The following is an 18,558-nucleotide window of genomic DNA, read 5'->3' on the forward strand; positions in this document are numbered from 1 at the left end:
AATTGCGAGGCTGACCTTGAACATGTGATCCTCCTGGCTCTGCCTCCTGAGGGGCTGCACCTAGCTCTTTTATTCTTTTTTTTTTTTTTATTATTATAGTAACAATCACCCTTACATGTGTATAGTGCCTCGAAGTTTACAAATTGCTTTCACATACACTACGTTACTCTTACAATAGCAATGTGAAATAAGTAGATCACAGAATTTTAAATAGCAATATGAAGTAAGTAGATCATAGAATTTTATTCACATTTTATTGGTCAGAAAACAGAACTAGAGAGTTGCAGTGAGTGCACGAAGTCACGTAGCTAGAGGATAGCAGAATCAGAACAACTTGTGGTCCTCCTTACTCAGCTTCCCAGGGTGCTGGGATTACAGGCAAGCACCACCACCCCCAGCTGTCAGACATATGTATTGTTATCTAGAAATAGCTTGGGAAAGAGATATCCCAGAATGCCCAGAACACATATCCATTCCAGTTGTGTTGAGCAGCTATTTTCTATTGGTTCTGGACTAGGTGATATAATTTTTGCCTTTTGGCAAGTTCATGCTCTAGAATAGAAGACAGAAATTATTATAATACAGGGTGACAATATTAATTATAGAGACTGTGAACACGCTCTGGGAGAACAGAAGAGGTAATAAAACTATGGATGGGAGAATCAGGGATAGATTTATAGAATAGATGACATTTGAGATAGGTTTCAAAAGATGAATAGGATTTTGCCACGGACAGGAAAGAACAGGACTTGAAATGGTATGACCAGAAAGGACATGGCAAGTTTAGGAACACAAGGGTAGTCTGGAGGGCCTAGAAAGTAGGCTAAGAAGGAAGAGAGGTTAAAGATGAAGCTGGAGGTGGAAGCTTGTGGGTGTTCTTTGGAAGTGAGTGTAGTAATTTAAAAATGTACATATTTTTGGATAGTTTTTAATGATTCATCTGTGGCAAAAATACCTGCATTCCATTTGATAACGAATTAATAGTTCTGGGAGAAATAAAAGTACAAATAGGTCATTTGGTTTGTTTATGTGTTGGTGATTAATAAAAGAAGCAAAATGTTAAAAAAAAAAAAAAAAAAGATGCAGCTGGAAGAAACACAGGTTGGTGCTGAGTTGTGGAGGGCCTTGGACTCCAAACTAAGAAGTCTGAAGTTTATCCTGTGGATAGTGAAAAAACGTGTGAATTCTGGGCAGAAAAGTGACAAGATTTAGAAGGAAGATTTTAGTCAGGCACGGTGGCATAACAATGTATTCCCAGAACTTGGGAAGCTGAGGTAGGAAGATCAGGGTGAGTTCAAGACCAACCTGAGAGAGATGGGGGAGGAAGATTTGACAGCAACTTTGTGAGGAACTAGAAGAGCGTTTGGTTTGAGTCTAGTGGTCCCGGTTACAGCTGGAGAATCCTGAACTAAGGCAGTGGCTGCACTGATTAAAGGGAGTAATACAAAGCTGAGAGCCTGAGAACCTGTGGCTCACACTCGAGTCCCTCTGCTACAGACTGGCTTCTCCCCTCTTTTCCTTTCCCTTTTGCTCCCTGGCTTAAACTAAGGCCCCGTCTCTTTTTGATCTGGATGAATACCGTCCAAGCCAGAGCCTTCGGTTTGAAATCAGTGGACCTTAAGCTATCTGAAGCTATCTTTGTGGAAGGTAGCTGAAGAGGAAGGAAGCCTTCAGCTGCTTTCTGTTCACCAACCCTTCAATAATTCCCCTTCTCTTTCACTAGCTAAAGGCCTTCCTTCGCTAGGTTCTAGAGGCCCAGTTCTTTGACCCACAGTCTGTATCTCTACTCTCACTTTTTCACCATTCTACTCTCCAACCACACCGAGATAACTGTCTTTCCTAAAATTAACTCTGCTTTTTCTAACTCTTGCTGTTTGGTCTCTCTTTCCTATATATGCACAATTGTGCCTTATCCATCCACAATCCTGCTGTCTACTCCTCCCCAGATTCCTTTGATTCTTTCAGTTTTAATAAAGGAAAGAAGGCATAAATCCTAGAACACGATGGCATGGATTCAAACCCTGGCTCTACCATTTACTTATTTTTGATAAACATATTTCCTAAGGTAACATGAAGAGAATATAATATGTATTTTATAAGACGTCAGTAAGCACTAAATGATAGATGCAAGTTAAAGGATTCCAAAAACTACAAAGCAATATTTAAATGATGACCACTATAGTAAATTACAACATAACATTTTTATTTGCGTATTTCTTCCAGCCACTAGGACATTGTTTTGTTTTGTTTTTGAGACAGGGTCTTACTGAATAGTCTACATTGGCCTTGAACTCACTATGTAGCCCAGGATAGCCTTGAACCCACAGAGATCCTCCTGCCTCAGCCTCCCAAGTATTGGGATTACAGGCATATACTATCATGTCTGACTATTAGGACATCTTATACCCTAAAGCCTACATCCTATTAGGACACCTGGCCTTGTATTGTTCTTATTTGTACATGTTTTATCTTCCTAACCCCAGGTTCCTCGAGGTCTATGTCTTAACCATTTTATTTCTTCCACTGTCTGTAGCACAGAGGCTCATGTATGCAGAGCTCACTGGTAAACATTTACTGAATGAATAAAGGATGTGAAATATAGTGAACAGTTGAGGGTCATTCACTTTTCTATTTCATTTTTCTTTTGCTTTCTTTTTGTCTTTCAGTTGCTCAGCACCTGAAACCTCCTCCTTGGTGTGTGTCTAATGGAAGACAGGGTCCTACTTCCCACAAGAGAAGCCAAAGATAAGGTCTCCCCTCCCCACACTGCTGCCGAGGCAAAGGAAACAGGACCCATGCTCCATGGCCTATGCTTTATCACGTGGATCCTCCCACCCAGGACTCTGAATCTTAAGCTAATGATATGAAGGCATAGGGGGCAGAGGAGAACTCATTAAGATGACAGCACAGCTTGACAGTGATGGGGGCAGTAGTCTGGCTGTGGTATCCATAACTAGATCATTCTTTGCTTCCCTTTGTTTTTGTTTTTTAAAACAAGGTCTTGCTTATGTATCCCAGGCTGGTCTTGAACTCACTGTGTAGTCCAGGGTGGCTTCTGCCTCACTCTCCTGGCTGGTGGGATCACAGGCATGCGCCACTAAGTCCATCACTAGACAGTTCTTGGGGTGGGGCTGTGACTGTGGTCCTGGGCTCTACTTGCTGAGCTTGATTAACTGACCTTCCCTTTTAACTCAGGATTATTTGATAACCTTCCAATATATTTCCTTTTTTTTGGTACTGGATCAAACTCAGGACTTTGGCCCTTGCAAGGCAGGTGGTGGCACCACTGAGCTAAATCCCTGGCCTCCCTTTTAAATTTGCAGAGTAGCTTTCTGTTGTTTGCAACTAAGAATCCTGACATATTTCTGGGATGAGGATTTAGGGAGAAAGAGATAACAGGAAAAAAAAGAGAGATAACAGGAATCTTGTGTTTTGTTTGTAAATTCTGTATTGTTACTGTTGTGTTATTTGTTCTGTTATTTAAAAATGTCCTTTCCCAATAATAAGCTGGAGTACATCTGGGTAAAACAAAATGAGGCAATTGGATTTGGGCAATATTGTGTACATCCTTAATATAATTTTGAGGATTTTGAATTTAACTTGATAAGTATAATAAATTAAATATATATTAAATATAAATATATATTAAATATATATATATGTATATATAGGGATTGAATCCAAGGCCTTCTTCACACTAAGCTACATCACTAGACCTTTTTAAATTTTGCATTTTGAGACAGGGTCCCACTAAGTCACTAAGTTGCCCAGGCTGGGTTTAAACCTGTGATCTTCCTGTCTTAGCCTCCCAGAATGCTGACATTACAAGCAGCACCACCATACCTAGCTCCCTTTTTATTTTTAATTTTGAGACAGGGTCTCCCTACATTGCCCGGATTGGGCTTGAACTTGCAAACCTCCTGCCTTAGCCTCTCGGAGTGCTGGATTACAGGTGTGTGCTACCACCCCTAGTCTCATATCTGTGTTTTCTGTTGCTATGTGGAAGATGAATGAGAACATACAGAAATAAGAAACAAAGAGGAAATGTAGGAGGAGGTCATTTGCATGGTCCAGATAAAAGTCTTAGAACGTTTCTCAGTTTTGAGAGACAGAAAGGGAGAAGGCTTGTGTATGCATGTGCTTATGTGTACACAAACACACACAGGATTTTTGTTTGTTTTGGTGGTATTGAGATTGAAGTCAAGGCTTTCATACTGAACTACCTCCTTGGCCTTTTTATTTTTTTAAAAAAATCTTGAGACAGAGTCTTGCTAAATTGCTAAATTGCCCTGGTGGGACTTGAACTTGGCAATCCTCTTGCCTCGATCTTCCAGAATCCTGAGATTGCAGTTGTATACCACCACATCTGGCTACATGTTGAGTTTTCTGAAATCAGATGCTGAGATAGTCCAAGGTACAAGATGTTTACTAGGGGTAGAAAGCAGGATCCAGTTAAAGGGAAAGTCAAACTGCATTATAGGTTTGACAAAGCCCCAGCCACCTGGCAGGGAATTCTGGAGTGAATACTCTTCATGGGAATTGTCCTACTGTTGTGTTGACTGCAGTGGCTGGATATTTACACCCCTGCCTTGCTCAGTTCCCAAAAGTGACACGATGTCACATCCAGGGAATATGGTGGAGGAGGACACAACATAATGCCTTTACAAGCCTGCCTTTCAGGTGGATGGCACTTGGGAACAGTACTCACTATACTTTTTTATCAGACCTTGTAAAGACACGGATGAAAGAGGACATCCAGAACTGCTCCAGAGAGTGGCCAGAGCCTGGAGGAGAGTGGCCAGAGCAGTGGAGGCTGGGACTAAGATGAAGCAGCTGGGGGCTGTCTGTTGTCCATCTTCCCTGAAGGTGAGCAGGGGGTTGAGCTGGGTGGCACAGGGAAAGACGCATGGTGATATCTTGAATCAAGTAATGGGTGGAAAGGAAGGAATGGATTCTATGGATATTGCATCTTGTGGGAAAGGATGAAAAGAGAGTAGAGTTGACACTGAGGTCTCTACATCTATGTGACTTGACCATTTTATTACCTATTAACAGACAGTGAACAACAGAAGAGAGGACAGGGTTGATAAGAAAGATAATTTTGAAAGATAATACATTGAGTTTTGAATATGTTACCCTGAAATGTCTGCCAAGTATTAGAGTACAGGTGATTTTCAAGAATCAAGACATGTGGGGGGTTTGGAGATCTGTAGCCGCTGCTGTACTTAGCAACTATGCATATAATATCTAATACTCACAGTGCCTCTGTGAGGTACGTATTGTATTTCTTACTTCCCTTTTGTATGTTTTATTATACCTTTGTAAATGATGAAACAGACTTGAAGAAGTTAAATGCTTGGCTCAGCCGGGGACTTGGCTCAGTGGTTCCACCGCCTGCCTTGGAAGCACGGAAGGGCCTAAGTTCGATCCTCGGTACCATAAATAAATACATACACAGAAAAATTGAAATGCTTGGCTCAAAGAAATACTCAAATTTGATGACAAAATATGTGCTGTGAAGGATAAGAAGATCACAATGAGTTTGAAGCCAGCCTGGGCTACGTAGTGAGTTCAAGTCCAGCCTGAACTACATAGAAAGGTCCTGTTTTAACCGCCCCCACAAATGGCACCTTAAGAAAGCCAACATTTCCAGGATAAGTTGAGTAGGATAACATACAAGGGCTAAGAGATAGCGTGTTCAGATGAAAAAATTACAGTAAAAGACACATCACCATTAATGCCCCTCAAAATATTCTCCCTCGCTTTGAACACACTCATCCCGGTGCTCTTGCCACCTTCTGAAGCATTTCTAGACATTAACTTTCATGAGTGACTTTACCAGGTATGATAAAAAGTAGAGTGAATATTGCTCCCAAGAGCAATCCAAGTGAAAGGCAGGCTTGTAAAAGCAGTATGGTGTGTCTTCACCATTTTACTCATTGAATGTGATATCTTGTCACTTCTGGCTCTTCCCCAGAGTCAAAATGACCACAAAAGGTACACATTTTTAATTGTTTCAGAACATTGAGGTAGCCTTGACAGCATGAACCAAAGACATGAAAGACTTACAGAACCGCTTCAGAAAGTGGCAAGAATGTTAGGCTAAGAGTGTTTGTTTGTTTTTTGGTTTTGTTTTGTTTTGTTTTTTTGGTACCGGGGATTGAACTCAGGTCCTTGCGCTTGCAAGGCAGGCAGCAGAACAACTGAGCTAAATCCCTGGCCCTAGGCTAAGAGTGTTTGAAGCAAGGAGGCCTACTTTAAGGGGGATTAATGGAAATGTGTCTGTCTTTTACTGTAATAAATTTTTATTTAAATATTCACTGTTTCTTTAACCATTCCTGTAGTCTAAGGATTGAAAAATAGTACCCAGAATCGTTTTTATGAATTAGAAGAAGTATAGTATCTCCAGGCCAGGGATTTAGCTCAGTAGTTCTGCTGCCTGCCTCGCAAGCGCAAAGTCCCAAGTTTGATCCCCGGTACTAAAAAAGAAAAAAAAAAAAATAGTATAGGTTCTCCAAAGTCATGGTAAAAGAGTGGTCTAATGTATAGATATCATGGAGGAAAAAAGTTTGACAATGACTAGCGATCTTAGAGTAGTTTACAAAGAAGCCAGATTGCAGGGAATATAAAAGGTGTGGTGGTGCACGCCTGTGATCCTAGTACTCTGGAGGCTGAGGCACGAGAAGCACTGTGAGTTCGAGTCCAGCCTGGGCTACATAGTGAGTTCAAGTTCAACTTGAAGTACATAGGTAGACCTTGTCTCAAAAAAAAAAAAAAAAAAGAGTGGGATAGGAAGAAGCAGTAGCAGAGAGTATAAACTACTTCTCCAGAAGTTTTGTAAAATAGAGGAAACAATTATGCTATTTGCATAAGCAATATATTTATTCATATTTTAAAATTAATTAATAACATTGTTTCCATATTACTTTGATTTTTATCTTTATACCATTCCTCTGTTTACTTCTTTCTACCTCTTTTATCCCAGTGTCCCTTCCCAAGTTGGACACACCTGGAACCACTGAATGCTGTTTATTTTGGTAATGGACAATTTGTTTTATTTCCTTATGTGCGTTCAGTGTCTCAGGTGATTCTACCTTTGGAGGATGGGCCATAGACACTCCTGCCCCAACTCCTTCATCTGTTTTCCACAAATATACATAGACATTCACTTCTCATACCAATTCAGCAAAGCACGCAAGTTGTTAGGTTCTTAGCAAACCAATTACCAAGCCTCCCCACATCCCTTCCCCAAACCCTTGGTGGGCAGATTTGGGAGAAAAAAGGAGCTGTCACTGCAAACTTTCTGGGATATGGTGTCCCAGTTGGAGCATCTGTTTGGCTTCATGTCAGCTGAGACCTTCCCTTGCCAGCTCTGGTCAACCCAGCCCTTTCTCGAGTGAGCTGGAGCGTAATTAACATCGCCGTCCACCTGTGTACAGGAAGATGCCCACAGCCACACCAGCGATGACAAAACTGCCCACCAGGATGCCCAGGACCAGTGAAGTGTAGGAGCGGCCTGTTTGGCTCCCTGCAGAACATGCAGAGAGTTAGTTTAAGAATCTCACCAAAGAGTCTGTGGTTTGAGTCAAACCCCAAGGGATTTCTGCCCCCAAAGCGAAAGGGCCAGTCAATCCAATGACTTAAGCTACGTGTGCTCTGCCCCCACTCCCAGCTCCTGACCCTTGTAGTTCACATCCTTCAGGTCCATCTATTTGCCTAGAACCCACCCACTCCCTAACACACAAGCACGGCCCAAGACCCTGGTACCTTTCGAGTTTTTCATGGTGATATGTTCCTGAACGTACTGCACACAGGTGTCCTGCAGAAATTCCCGCATTTCATACCGAGTACGATTGTAGCTGTTGAGTTGCTTCAGCGTGTAAGTGACCAAAGTGGAGGGTGCCTCGGGTCCTGGCACCCACTGGGCATCCTCCGGCTGGAAACTCACAAAGGAGCTCCCATTCAAAGCCACTTCGAAGAAGACACGGGCTTTGGAGCTCTCAGAGTCTTCAGGAGGCAGCTCGCAGCCCAGGAAGCAGCGGATGGTGAGAGGAACTGTGGAGGGGGTTCAGGATCAGAGGCTGCGTGGAGAGGAAGTCAGTGTGGGGCGGGGGAAGGGTCCTCCATGGGGAAGAGCGCACGGTGGGAGGCACGGGCTGAGACGAGGAGGAGGGTGGTTGAGGTTAGACTTTTAGAGGCCATCGAAGGAAGTGCAAGGGACTATGAGAGAGGATAGTTGGGGCTGTGAGTGCAGGGACTGAGGGATGGCAGAGAAGAAACTGGGGTTTCTGAAGGGAAGGAGTTGGGGGTTGTGAGGGAGCTGGAGAGAAGTCATCAGTGTCTAAGGAGAGAGGGCTGGAGGGTTGAGGGGAAGGAGCTGCTGGTTGTGTGAAGGAACCACCCGGGTCTAGGAAGCAAAGGAGTGGGAAGAGATTGTGAGGCAAGGAGCGGGGAGACTTCAGTGAACCTTGCTTGAGGTAAGAGTGAGTGGGTCAGGGACAAGGCCTCCCAACACGGTTCACCCCAAGGGGTCTTGCCAGCTGGAAGGTCTGATGGAGAGATTTGTTTCCTCGGACACCACACCCCTCCAACCTCAAACTCGCACCGGTCCATCTCCAAGAACCTGTGCGCCAATTTACAGCAGCCCCGCCCACACTCAGACTGCCCCACCCACGTGATGCCCTTCTCACAAAGCCCCGCCCACCCAGGGCGCGCCTCGCCGGCCCCGCCCAGGCCCCGCCCCCAACTCACAGGTGACGCTGTTCCTCTGTTCCATGTACACCAGCCGCACGAGGCTCTGGAACTGCTGCAGGTAGAGATGCAGACCTGTCTCTGTGTGCGCCCAGCTCTGTGGCTCCTGCACGGGCTGCAGCTGCAGGATTGTGACGTTGTTGCCTGGGCCCTCCAGTCTGTGTGTCAGATGTCCCCCCAGTGACGCGTTGCCGTAATACCTCACGTGATAGGGGTCGCGGAAGTGGGCGATCTGGAGCATGTGGAAGTTCAGTGGGCCTGGGGGCAGAGTCGGTGTGTCAGGATGGTTTGCTTAAGAGGAGTTGCTGGCCGCTGGACATCAGAACCCTCCCAGCCACCTTCTGGACCTATAAAGCGCCCTCCCACCCACCATTCTATTTGATGCTCACAATAACCTTGCCATGAGGCCAGGACAGGGATTATTATCTTTGTTTTACAGATGAGGAAACTGAGGCCGGCAGTGGGAAGAGGCACTCCTCCCTGTTATTTTTCTTTCCTTCTCTACTTCATCTTCCTGACCTACAATACAATTCCAATTCCATCTCCTCTTCATCTCTCTGCCAGGGCACTAGTTCAGGCCTCATGGGTTCCCCTCTGAGCTGGGGAAGTAAGTTCTTACTTCATCTCCGGCCCTAATACCTGCTTCTCTTCTGATTGGACCTCCCCCTGATCCAGAGGTAAGATCTAGTTCTTCTTTTAAAGTCCTCTAGTGACATACTCTTCGCCCACACAATAAAAAACCACAGCTAATATCCATTAAGTGCTTATTATGATCAGGGCACTATGCTTTACACACATTATTATCTTATTTGTGCTGTCCCCCCAGGGCTCGATGCAGTTTCCACTATTATTAGCCCTACACGAGAAGCTGAGGCTAAGATTGTATAGCAGGGCCAAGGCTTGAATGCAGGTAGACACGTTCAGTGCCTTAACCAGTCTGTTGCACTGCCTCCCCTTAGGGTGCATCTGACCACAGGCCCGAGCCCAGTCTTTATCCTGGCATTCAAGGCTGCCAGTGACCTAGTCCCAGTCATATTTTCTAGCCTCTTTCCAGTGCTTAATGCTTAAATAAAGCAAACTACCCGAGGTTCCTCATGTCCCCTTTTGTCTGACTTGTGAATAGTAGGTGAGGGTTGCTCTGTTCCCCTTCTTCTGCCTTGCAAACTTCTATTCATGCTTCAAGATCCAGCTGAGTTGCCCTCTCCTTGGCCAGTTTTCCAGATGCCTCTCCTCTTTACTTTCCCAGACACTTGGGTCTGTTTCAGTGATCCCAGGCCACTTTGTGTTAGCCTGTGCTTTGTGGGATTCTAAGTGACTGTCTCCAAACACACGCACAGGCTACACTGGGCTCTTCCAGGCTCTGGGGCTACATGTGGTTACCTCTGTCTCTGCACCCAGAAAGGGCCAGCACAAGAGCTGGTACCTAGATAATGTTTGAATGAAGTGAGGTTGTATGTGTGTGCGTGCATGCGTGCGTGCGTGTGTCTTGCCTGTGTTTGCATTTGAGAAACTGCTCTCTCTCTGCAGGTGTGAATATATCTGAGCGAAGACCTTAGACATTTAGATGTGGTCCTTAGCTGCTCCGTGACTCAGTTTCCTCCTCTGTAAAATGGATACAATAATACTACGCACATTGTGGGGTACCATGGAGCTCAGTGAGTTATTCTGTGTATTAAATATAGTAAGCACTCATTGAATACCGGTTATTATTTGCTCCTCTGAGGAGGAAATGGAAGCCCTAGAGTTCGTGGGAGAGGGGAGCAAAGCCACCATACAATTATAGTCCAGGGCAGTGACTCCCCTGTGCTGCTTCCATGAGGCAGCCTTACCCCCTGTGAACTCTCCGACTGGTCACAGCTTATTTCCCTCCAGTTCCGCCTCACCAGCTGCACCCATTCTTCCCTAGTCTCTCCTTCTACCGAACTTGTCTCAGCCCCAGCCTTTTCCTGCGTCTTCTACCAGTTCTCATTCAGTACCTCAGCTAGAGTTTGTGCCCCTCGACTGTGCCCTTCAATTTGCCACCCTCCAACGTACTCCTGAGTATGTTAACCTATTTCAAATGATATATGGAGAAAAAGCATTCGTAGGTTGATGTGCTCCAATCTTCGCTGTGTTAAAATGGAGTAGATTGTAACGATGTTTGCTAATGACATCCCCCCCCCAATGTGCCACCTCCCGCCTCCCCAAGGTACACCACTGTCCTCCCAGCTTCTCCTCACCGCCCTCCGGCTCTCTGGTCATCTCCGACTCTCTTCTCATCTTCCCTAGACCTACCCTTGTCCCCATCATCCTTAGCTCCCCCTTTCCAGACCTCACTGCTTTGCTCCCCTCGCTCCAACACTGGTTCCCTCACCCCCTCTACTGGTCCCTTTAAACATTTTTCCAGTTGTTTCTACCAGCGTCCCCAGCAACTCTTCGTCGCTGTGGCTTTGGGACATAAGCCTGTGCCTTACTGCACTACAGACAGATCCAACCAGCTGTACACACAGATGCTGTGGCATTAGCTCTCTTCTGGTCTTGCTCGTGTATCCAGAAAGGCTGGGAGTCTATAGAACCATCTCCAGGCAGGAGAGGATATCCCCAACTCACCCTCGGAGGCTTCCTGGCTACAAAGGGCCCAGCTGGGCAGCAGCAGCAGCAGGGGCGGCAGCAAAGGCAGCAGTGTTGTCAACATCCTGGGGCTGAAGCTCTTGATTCTACCTGAGCTCTTGATTGGACAGGCTGGACAACGCTCTCCTGGCCGTAGCCTGAAAAGAGAAGTAAGGCTGTCTAGGAGGGGTGGAGGCTGAGCTGAGGAGGATGGAAAGAGGCCAGGGAATGGCAGGAGGAAAAGGTTGTCAGGCTTTTAAAGTGTTATTCCTACTCTGTCTCATTTCCTACTAGGGGGCGGCCTCCCTCGGCCCCGCCCAGCATTGGGTCCGCGAGTCCAGACCTGCCCTTTTCCTTCTCTCTGGGCTGCTTCTGAGGAATGAGAAACAGGGAGCGGAAAAGGGGGAGAAGGGCTTGATGAGAAATCCGCTGTCGCTGAGTCAGGGGGTGGGGCATCTACTTGCAGCTTAGGACAGACTGCAGGGTGTAGAGATCAGCAGGTTACTGATGAGGAGACTGAGGCCCAGAGAGGTGCGAGAGCTTGCCCAAAGTTTATACATCATGGTGGTGACTGATCTAGGATTAGAATTTAGTGTTCTAGGATAGTTGCATGCATTTTATCAGAAAATTAATTACAAAGCAATTACACAATCAGGGACCTTGCTCTGAGAAATAGTCATAAAATGAGTAGAAAAGAGCTCATTGTTTGTAATAGGAGAGAATGATGAACAATATATAAATCTCAGTAAGGGTTTGGTTACATAAAATGATATTTTTCAAACTGAGATCATAGTCTATTAGTAGACAACAAAAACATTTTAACAGGTCATGGATAATATGTTTTAAAAATAAAATACAATAGACTAAAATATTTTAATCCACCTTCTTAGCATTATTTCATAAAATACTTGTTCACCTTTAGATGAGTGTTTTAGGTTTGTGGCTATATGTTTCTGTGATGGATAGCAGTGTGAAAGGTAGTTCTTTCTTTTTTTTTTTTTTCCTGGTACAGGAGATTGAACTCAGGACCTTGTGGTTGCCAGGCAGGCACAGTGCCACTGAGTTAAATCCCTGGTCCTAGAACTATTTTCGTTTTTGTTTTTGAGGCAGGGTCTCCCTTTGTAGTTCAGGCTGGCCCTGAACTCACTATGTAGCCCAGGCTGGCCTCGAACTTGCAGTGATCCTCCTGCCTCAGCCTCCTGAGTGCTTGGATTACAGGTGTGCGCCACCATTCCCGGCTGTGAAAGGTAGTTCTTCCTCCATGATGCGAGGAGAGAAATTTGAAAGTAATTTCCCAAAACTCTGATATCCCACACTGTGGAATACTGTGCAGTAGTCAAAAGCCTCACTCTCCCTTCCCCAATCCCCACTTCATGTTCCTCTTATTACTCAGCACTACCTGGAGTTATGCTGCGTATCTGTGTGCTTATTGTCTGACGGGCCCCCCAGAGTGGGAGCTGCATAGATAGAGGCTGCCTTTCTAGCTTCATAGGGCGCCACGAATTGTGCATATCATGTGACGTGTGCCTATATCACTAAGTGGTAGAACATTGCAGTTTAGAACCGTTTGTCTCTTTGTCAGTCACACTCGCAGCAACCAGGTATTTTTTTCTGTACAAGAGCAAAGGATGTATATCCTCTCTCTCCAGGGAGAGGCTCCGGATTCAGCGGTTACAAGTGTGGGCCTGTGCATATGTGGAGGCGAGTGTGCAATCTTGGGCGAATCTTTATCTCTATTTTGTGAAGGGTTTTATCATTCTGTCTGTATTGTTTACAATGTTTACATTTTGCCTCTAGAATTTATTTCTTGTTTAATTACAAATGAAAATTTAGACGATCAGTTATGATATGTCCCTATCATAGGATTCTGGAGACGGTGGAAGAGAATTGATGAGCAAATAAACTGACAGGGTGGGGTCCACGTGATATTGATAGTGCAGAAAGGAAATGTGCAACAGTAACAGAGTACTTGAAATCTTTACTTCTGTCCAAGTAATGCATTTATAATTCCATCCTCTGCTTACCTCCTATTTCAAAAATTATGCGTCTATCCTAGTATTTAAATATATAAAGAGCAGGGTATGGTGGCACATGCCTATAATCCCAGCACACAAGAGGCTGAGGCAGGAGTATTGTTGTGAGTTTGAGGCCAGCCTGGGCTGCACAGTGAGTTCGAGGTCAGCCGGCACTACATAGCAAGACCTTGCCTCAAAATAAATAAATAAATCAGCAAGCAAACAAACTGACATAGAAAAAAATGTCTGGAAGCATATTGGTAATAGAGATCTCTGGGGAAAAAGACAGGGTCAAATATTTTATTATTTTTCTAATGAAAAAATTTTTTTTGAGACAGGATCTTGCTAGTAATTCAGGCTGGTCTTGAAACCACTATGTAGCCTAGGCTGGTCTTGAACTTGCAGTGATCCTCCTGCCTCAGCCTTCTGAGTGCTGGAATGACAGGCATGAATTACACCACACCCAGAACAGGGACAAATATTGGTGGCAAGATTTTGACTTACTTTTCCCTGGAGAGAGAGTTGATGTCACAGTAGGATTTGTTCATGGTTACCTCTCAGATATTATAAGCTAGTCAAACAATAGCATCAAGCCCATGTGGTGACCCCTACTCGTCTGTGATCCCAGCGCTCAGGAGGCTGAGGCCAGAGTATTGCCTTGAGTTGAGGCCAGCCTGGGCTACAGAGTGAGTTTGAGACAAGACCTTATCTCAAGAAAAGGTATCAAAATCTTTTCCTATTTAGGTGATATTGTTAGTTAGTTATTTAGTTAGTTAATTTGTTTTGAGACAGGGTCTTGCTATGTAGCCCAGGCTGGCCTTGTGTAGCCCAGGCTGGACTTGAACCTGCAGAAATCCTCCTACCTTACCCTCCCGCGTTCTAGAATTACAGGTCTGTGCCACTACTTCTGGCACCACTGTCCTTTTCCTTTTGCGGCTCACCAAAGTGGTCTGGTCGGAAGAAGAATGAGCCCTTGTTTTCCTGAACCAGGACTCAGGAAAAATGAAATGACTTAAATCATGACCATTTACATTGTTTTGCCTTTTATAAAAAATTATGAAATATTTCATATTCAAAGAATTATTATTTCATGCTTGAAGAATTATTATATTACAGACACACCTATCCCCACCACCCAGCATAAGAAATAAAATGTTGTGCAATATAATTGAAGCCCCCAGTGGAGTCCTCCTCAGTCTCATCTTTCCCCGATGTAGCTCCTGAATTAATCACATCCAGTGAAAATTCAGTTTTTCACTTCCCTGAATTTCTCTATGCTTATACTACCGACACATGTCTATCTAAACAATACATAGTCATATTTCCACTTTGTTTAAATGGTGTTAAAGTGCATGCATTCCTCTACAAATTGCTTTCTTCACTTACCACCTTACCTTGGTCCATCGATGGCCCTATGTAAATATTTTAGGAATCTGCAGCAGTTTAGTTAACCATCGTCTTGTTAGACATTTAGGTCTTTTTTCCCCCCCATTTCTCACTTACCATGAACAGTGCTGGTGTGAACATCGCCGCACATGGTTTCTTGTGCGTAGGAGGAGGGGTTTTTGTAGCTGCAGACCTGCGAGTGGACTTGGTGAGTACAAAGGGCTTGTGCCCACTTCCGTTCCCAGCTGTGCGTGAGCGTCCCCCGGTTCACATCCTAGCCACTCCTTGGCAGTCGGGTAGATGTAAAATGGGGCTTCATTTTGGTTCGACTTTGCATTTCTCTGACTCCTAATGAGCTTGTGCATCTCTTTGCCTTGGCTTTTTTCTCTCTTGAAGGCATGAAGAATGCTTTGGGATGGAGGATAAAATGTGTGTGACTGATCCAATTTGGAATGGAGTGCTGTGGGTCCGAGCAGGCAGGGCCTGAGGCACTGCGGCTAAAGTGGAGGCATCTCAGTCTCCACAGCACTGATGACAGCATGAACTCTCCTACCAAGCTAAGCTCTGTCACAGACAGAAGTGGCAGCAGCAAATAGCTCTTTCCCAAGCACCCTCTGCACACACTGGAACCCTGAAAATTAAATAGCAAGATGACAGAAATCATTTTTATTGGGAACATTTACTGTGGGCCAGGAATAACATTTAGCTTTTACATAAACAGTCTGACTTTGTCCATATACTGTTCCACCATTTTACTAATAAAGAAACTGAGTCTCTGGGCCTGGGATTTAGCTCAGTGGTACTGCACCTGCCTCGCAAGGGCAAGGTCCTGAGTTTGACCCCTGGTACAAAAAAAAGAAAGAAAGAAACAGGCTCAGAGAGTTTAATGACTTGCCTCTCTAGAAGTCACACAGCAAAAGTTATAATCTGAAGCTCTGTCTCTAGGGTGACAAAGTTTGTCAGTTTAACCTCACAATGCATCTCAAAATTGTACTTGAAGCCAGCATGGAGGCGCCTGTAATCCTAGCACTTGCAAGGCAGGCGGTGGAACCACTGAACTAAATCCCCAGCCCCAAAATGACAAATTTTTATTTGATCATTCTCCATCAATACATTTTTAAGCACATTCCTCCAACATACTGGAATGTTTACTGCGTTGCATAAATTATAAAACATGCCCAAAGTTCATACTGTGTTAGGCCTAAAATCATTTCTGGGGCAGGCCAAGATCATTGTCTCCATCTTATAGGTAGGATAATTAAAGCTCAGAAAATCTGAGTGATGGCCCAAGGTCATACACCTGTGGAAGGGCAGAACGGCGATTTGAACTTGAAGGTGGTGGGGGGATGGGATTAGGCACGGGGGCGGGGGTGAAGAGTATTTGGGGTGGGAAAGCTGGTGAATGGGGCAATTTGAGAAGTCTTCAATTCTAAACCTGGGATTGGGGATGGGAAGGGAAGGGAAACGCTGAGACTGGAGCCAGGGTCTACGTTACATCTGGTCTGCAGCAAGGGGGCAGAAAGACACAGATCAAAGTGGGCACCAGGCCAGCTGCTGGGATTGGACCAAGGCCTGAAGAACGAGGGTCCTAATGAGTAAAAGGAAGTGAAGGAAGCAAGGGGTAGCATTTCCCACTTCAGAGAGCACCTGCAGGGGAAAGATAAGGGGAACAGGAAGCTGTGCCGGGGCCAGTGCTTGTCCAGCCCAACGGGTGCGGAGAGGCCCTGCCAGGGCTGTAGGAGCCTGGCTGAGCCAAGGACTGGCAGTGTGCCCAGCTGGACTTCAGAGGATCCCTCCCCACGTCCCTCTTTGCTCCAGAAGAGACAACCCAGCCCGCCTCAGGTAACAAAGGAGCGTGACCCCTGCAGAGGAGACTCCCCTGAGGACACAGAGTCCTTACCACTGCTGTACCAAGAACTTACAGCATGCTGGGCACAGTATTAAGTAAGCAGAGGACATGTGCTTGACTGTCATTAGTGCCCTATGAAAACCCTGGGGGAAACAGCTATGACTCCCATTTTAGAGATGAGGGCGCAGAGGCACTAGAGTGAACTGGCCTGCTTGAAGGCACCCAGCTAGTAAAAGGCGGAGCTAGGACTCAAACCTAGGAGGGGTGGGCTCCAAAACATGCTTTCTTCATTATTAAAGCATCCTACAAGGACCAATAGGATGTCATGTCTTGCTGTGTTTGTACAGAGTAGGTAGGGGATCTCAGAAAGGACCATGGCTTAGGAGGCGGCAAACAGACCAGCCCTACTCCAGGAGGACAAGGATGCACATGAAGTGTGGTTTCCTGAAGGGAAGACAAAGAAATAGATAAAAGTATTAAATCACTCTAACACACCTCAATCAAAACATGCTTTCTTCATTATTAAAGCATCCTACAAGGACCAATAGGATGTCATGTCTTGCTGCGTTTGTACAGAGTAGGTAGGGGATCTCAGAAAGGACCATGGCTTAGGAGGCGGCAAACAGACCAGCCCTACTCCAGGAGGACAAGGATGCACATGAAGTGTGGTTTCCTGAAGGGAAGACAAAGAAATAGATAAAAGTATTAAATCACTCTAACACACCTCAATTTAAGGAACATGGAAAAGAGGTTCCATAAAGTCACAATTCCAGCTCTTTCCTGTCCAGGTGATTGGTGGGAAATTGATATTTTTGGCGTGACTTCTACCTTTTTCATCTTATCTTTCCTTGTATTCCTTTCAATCCAACCCCACTCCTCCTAGTTTCCTGAACATAGAATTTACAAATGTTATCTTTTACATTCTTTGTCATATCTTTAGACAACCAGAAGTTCCTACTTTTAAGTGGGTTAAATTTATCTCTCTGCTCCTTTCTAATCTGTGCTTCTTGTGCTTTCTTTAAGAAATCCTTTCCAAAGGGACAAGAAGAAAAGTGAAAACAGGAGAAAAAATAGAAACAAAGCTTTTGTACATAGGGAGGGGAGAGAGCTTGAAGCGGAATGGGATAAAATAAAGCAGAATGTATTTTTTAAAAAAGAAAGAAACAAAATTGTTTCCTGCCCTGTCTGACAGGGTTTCACTGTGTTGCCCAGACTGGATTGAGCTATGGGGCTCAAGCAACCTTCCTGCCTCAGTCTCCAGGGTACTGAATGTTACTGAAAATGATATTTTAAAAAACCTCAAACTGGAGTCGGGCATGGTGGCCCTTGCCTGTAATCCCAGCGCTTGGGAGGCTGAGGCTAGATGATCACCACAAAGCAGGGTGAGTTCAAGGCCAGCCTGAGCTACATAGTGAGATCCTGTCTCATAACTTAACTAACTCACATTCTGCTAGGTATGGTGGTAGATGCCTGTCATCCCAGCCCTCTAGGAAGCTGAAGGATACTGACAAATTCCAGCCTAGCCTAGGCAATTTAGTAAGATAAGACCCTGTCGCTGTCTCAAATTAAAAATAAATAAACAATGGGATAAAATAAAGATTTATTATAAAAAAATAATAAAATTGAAAGGACCGGGAACATAGCTCAATGCAAAGGCCATGAATTTGAGACAGGAGATTAGAGTATGGCAATGCTGCTTGGGAAGTCGGTGTGACCTGTTAATTACACCATCCCAGGACACATGAGCAGAACAGTTTCCAAAGCCCTGCGTGTGGACTTCTTTTGAGAACTCAGCAGGTTTTCCATAGGATGGCCTGGATCTGATGTCAGCCTGAGGAGTGGGTGATACAAAAATAATAGCCCAAGCTGGGCATGGTGGTGCACACCTGTAATCCCAGCACTCGGGAGGCTGAGGCAGGAGGATCGCTGTGAGTTTGAGACCAGCCTGGGCTACAGAGTGAGTTCCAG

General features: G+C 45.0%; 1 protein-coding gene across 4 annotated transcripts in view; it reads right to left on the bottom strand.

The window, feature by feature from the left end:
* Procr (protein C receptor) overlaps window positions 1–11,772 on the bottom strand; it is a 38,129-nt gene extending 26,357 nt beyond the window's left edge. The window contains exons 1-5 of one of the 4 annotated variants that reach the window (XM_033767155.1): window positions 11,684–11,770; window positions 11,341–11,498; window positions 8,752–9,009; window positions 7,768–8,055; window positions 6,770–7,528 (exon numbers count right to left, since the gene is read on the bottom strand). In XM_033767155.1, coding sequence (XP_033623046.1) covers window positions 7,413–7,528; window positions 7,768–8,055; window positions 8,752–9,009; window positions 11,341–11,425 — 747 coding nt within the window. In that variant the 5' untranslated portion in view covers window positions 11,426–11,498; window positions 11,684–11,770 and the 3' untranslated portion in view covers window positions 6,770–7,412. Of the gene's footprint in view, window positions 1–6,769; window positions 7,529–7,767; window positions 8,056–8,751; window positions 9,010–11,340; window positions 11,499–11,614 lie in introns of those variants that run through there. The other 3 variants (XM_010639941.2, XM_010639939.2, XM_033767156.1) reach the window with 3 other exon arrangements.
* Between the last annotated feature and the right edge of the window lie 6,786 nt (window positions 11,773–18,558).

The sequence above is a fragment of the Fukomys damarensis genome, unplaced genomic scaffold (assembly GCF_012274545.1).
Source record: "Fukomys damarensis isolate Sample0158 unplaced genomic scaffold, DMR_v1.0_HiC HiC_scaffold_22, whole genome shotgun sequence".
NCBI classification, from domain to species: domain Eukaryota; kingdom Metazoa; phylum Chordata; class Mammalia; order Rodentia; family Bathyergidae; genus Fukomys; species Fukomys damarensis.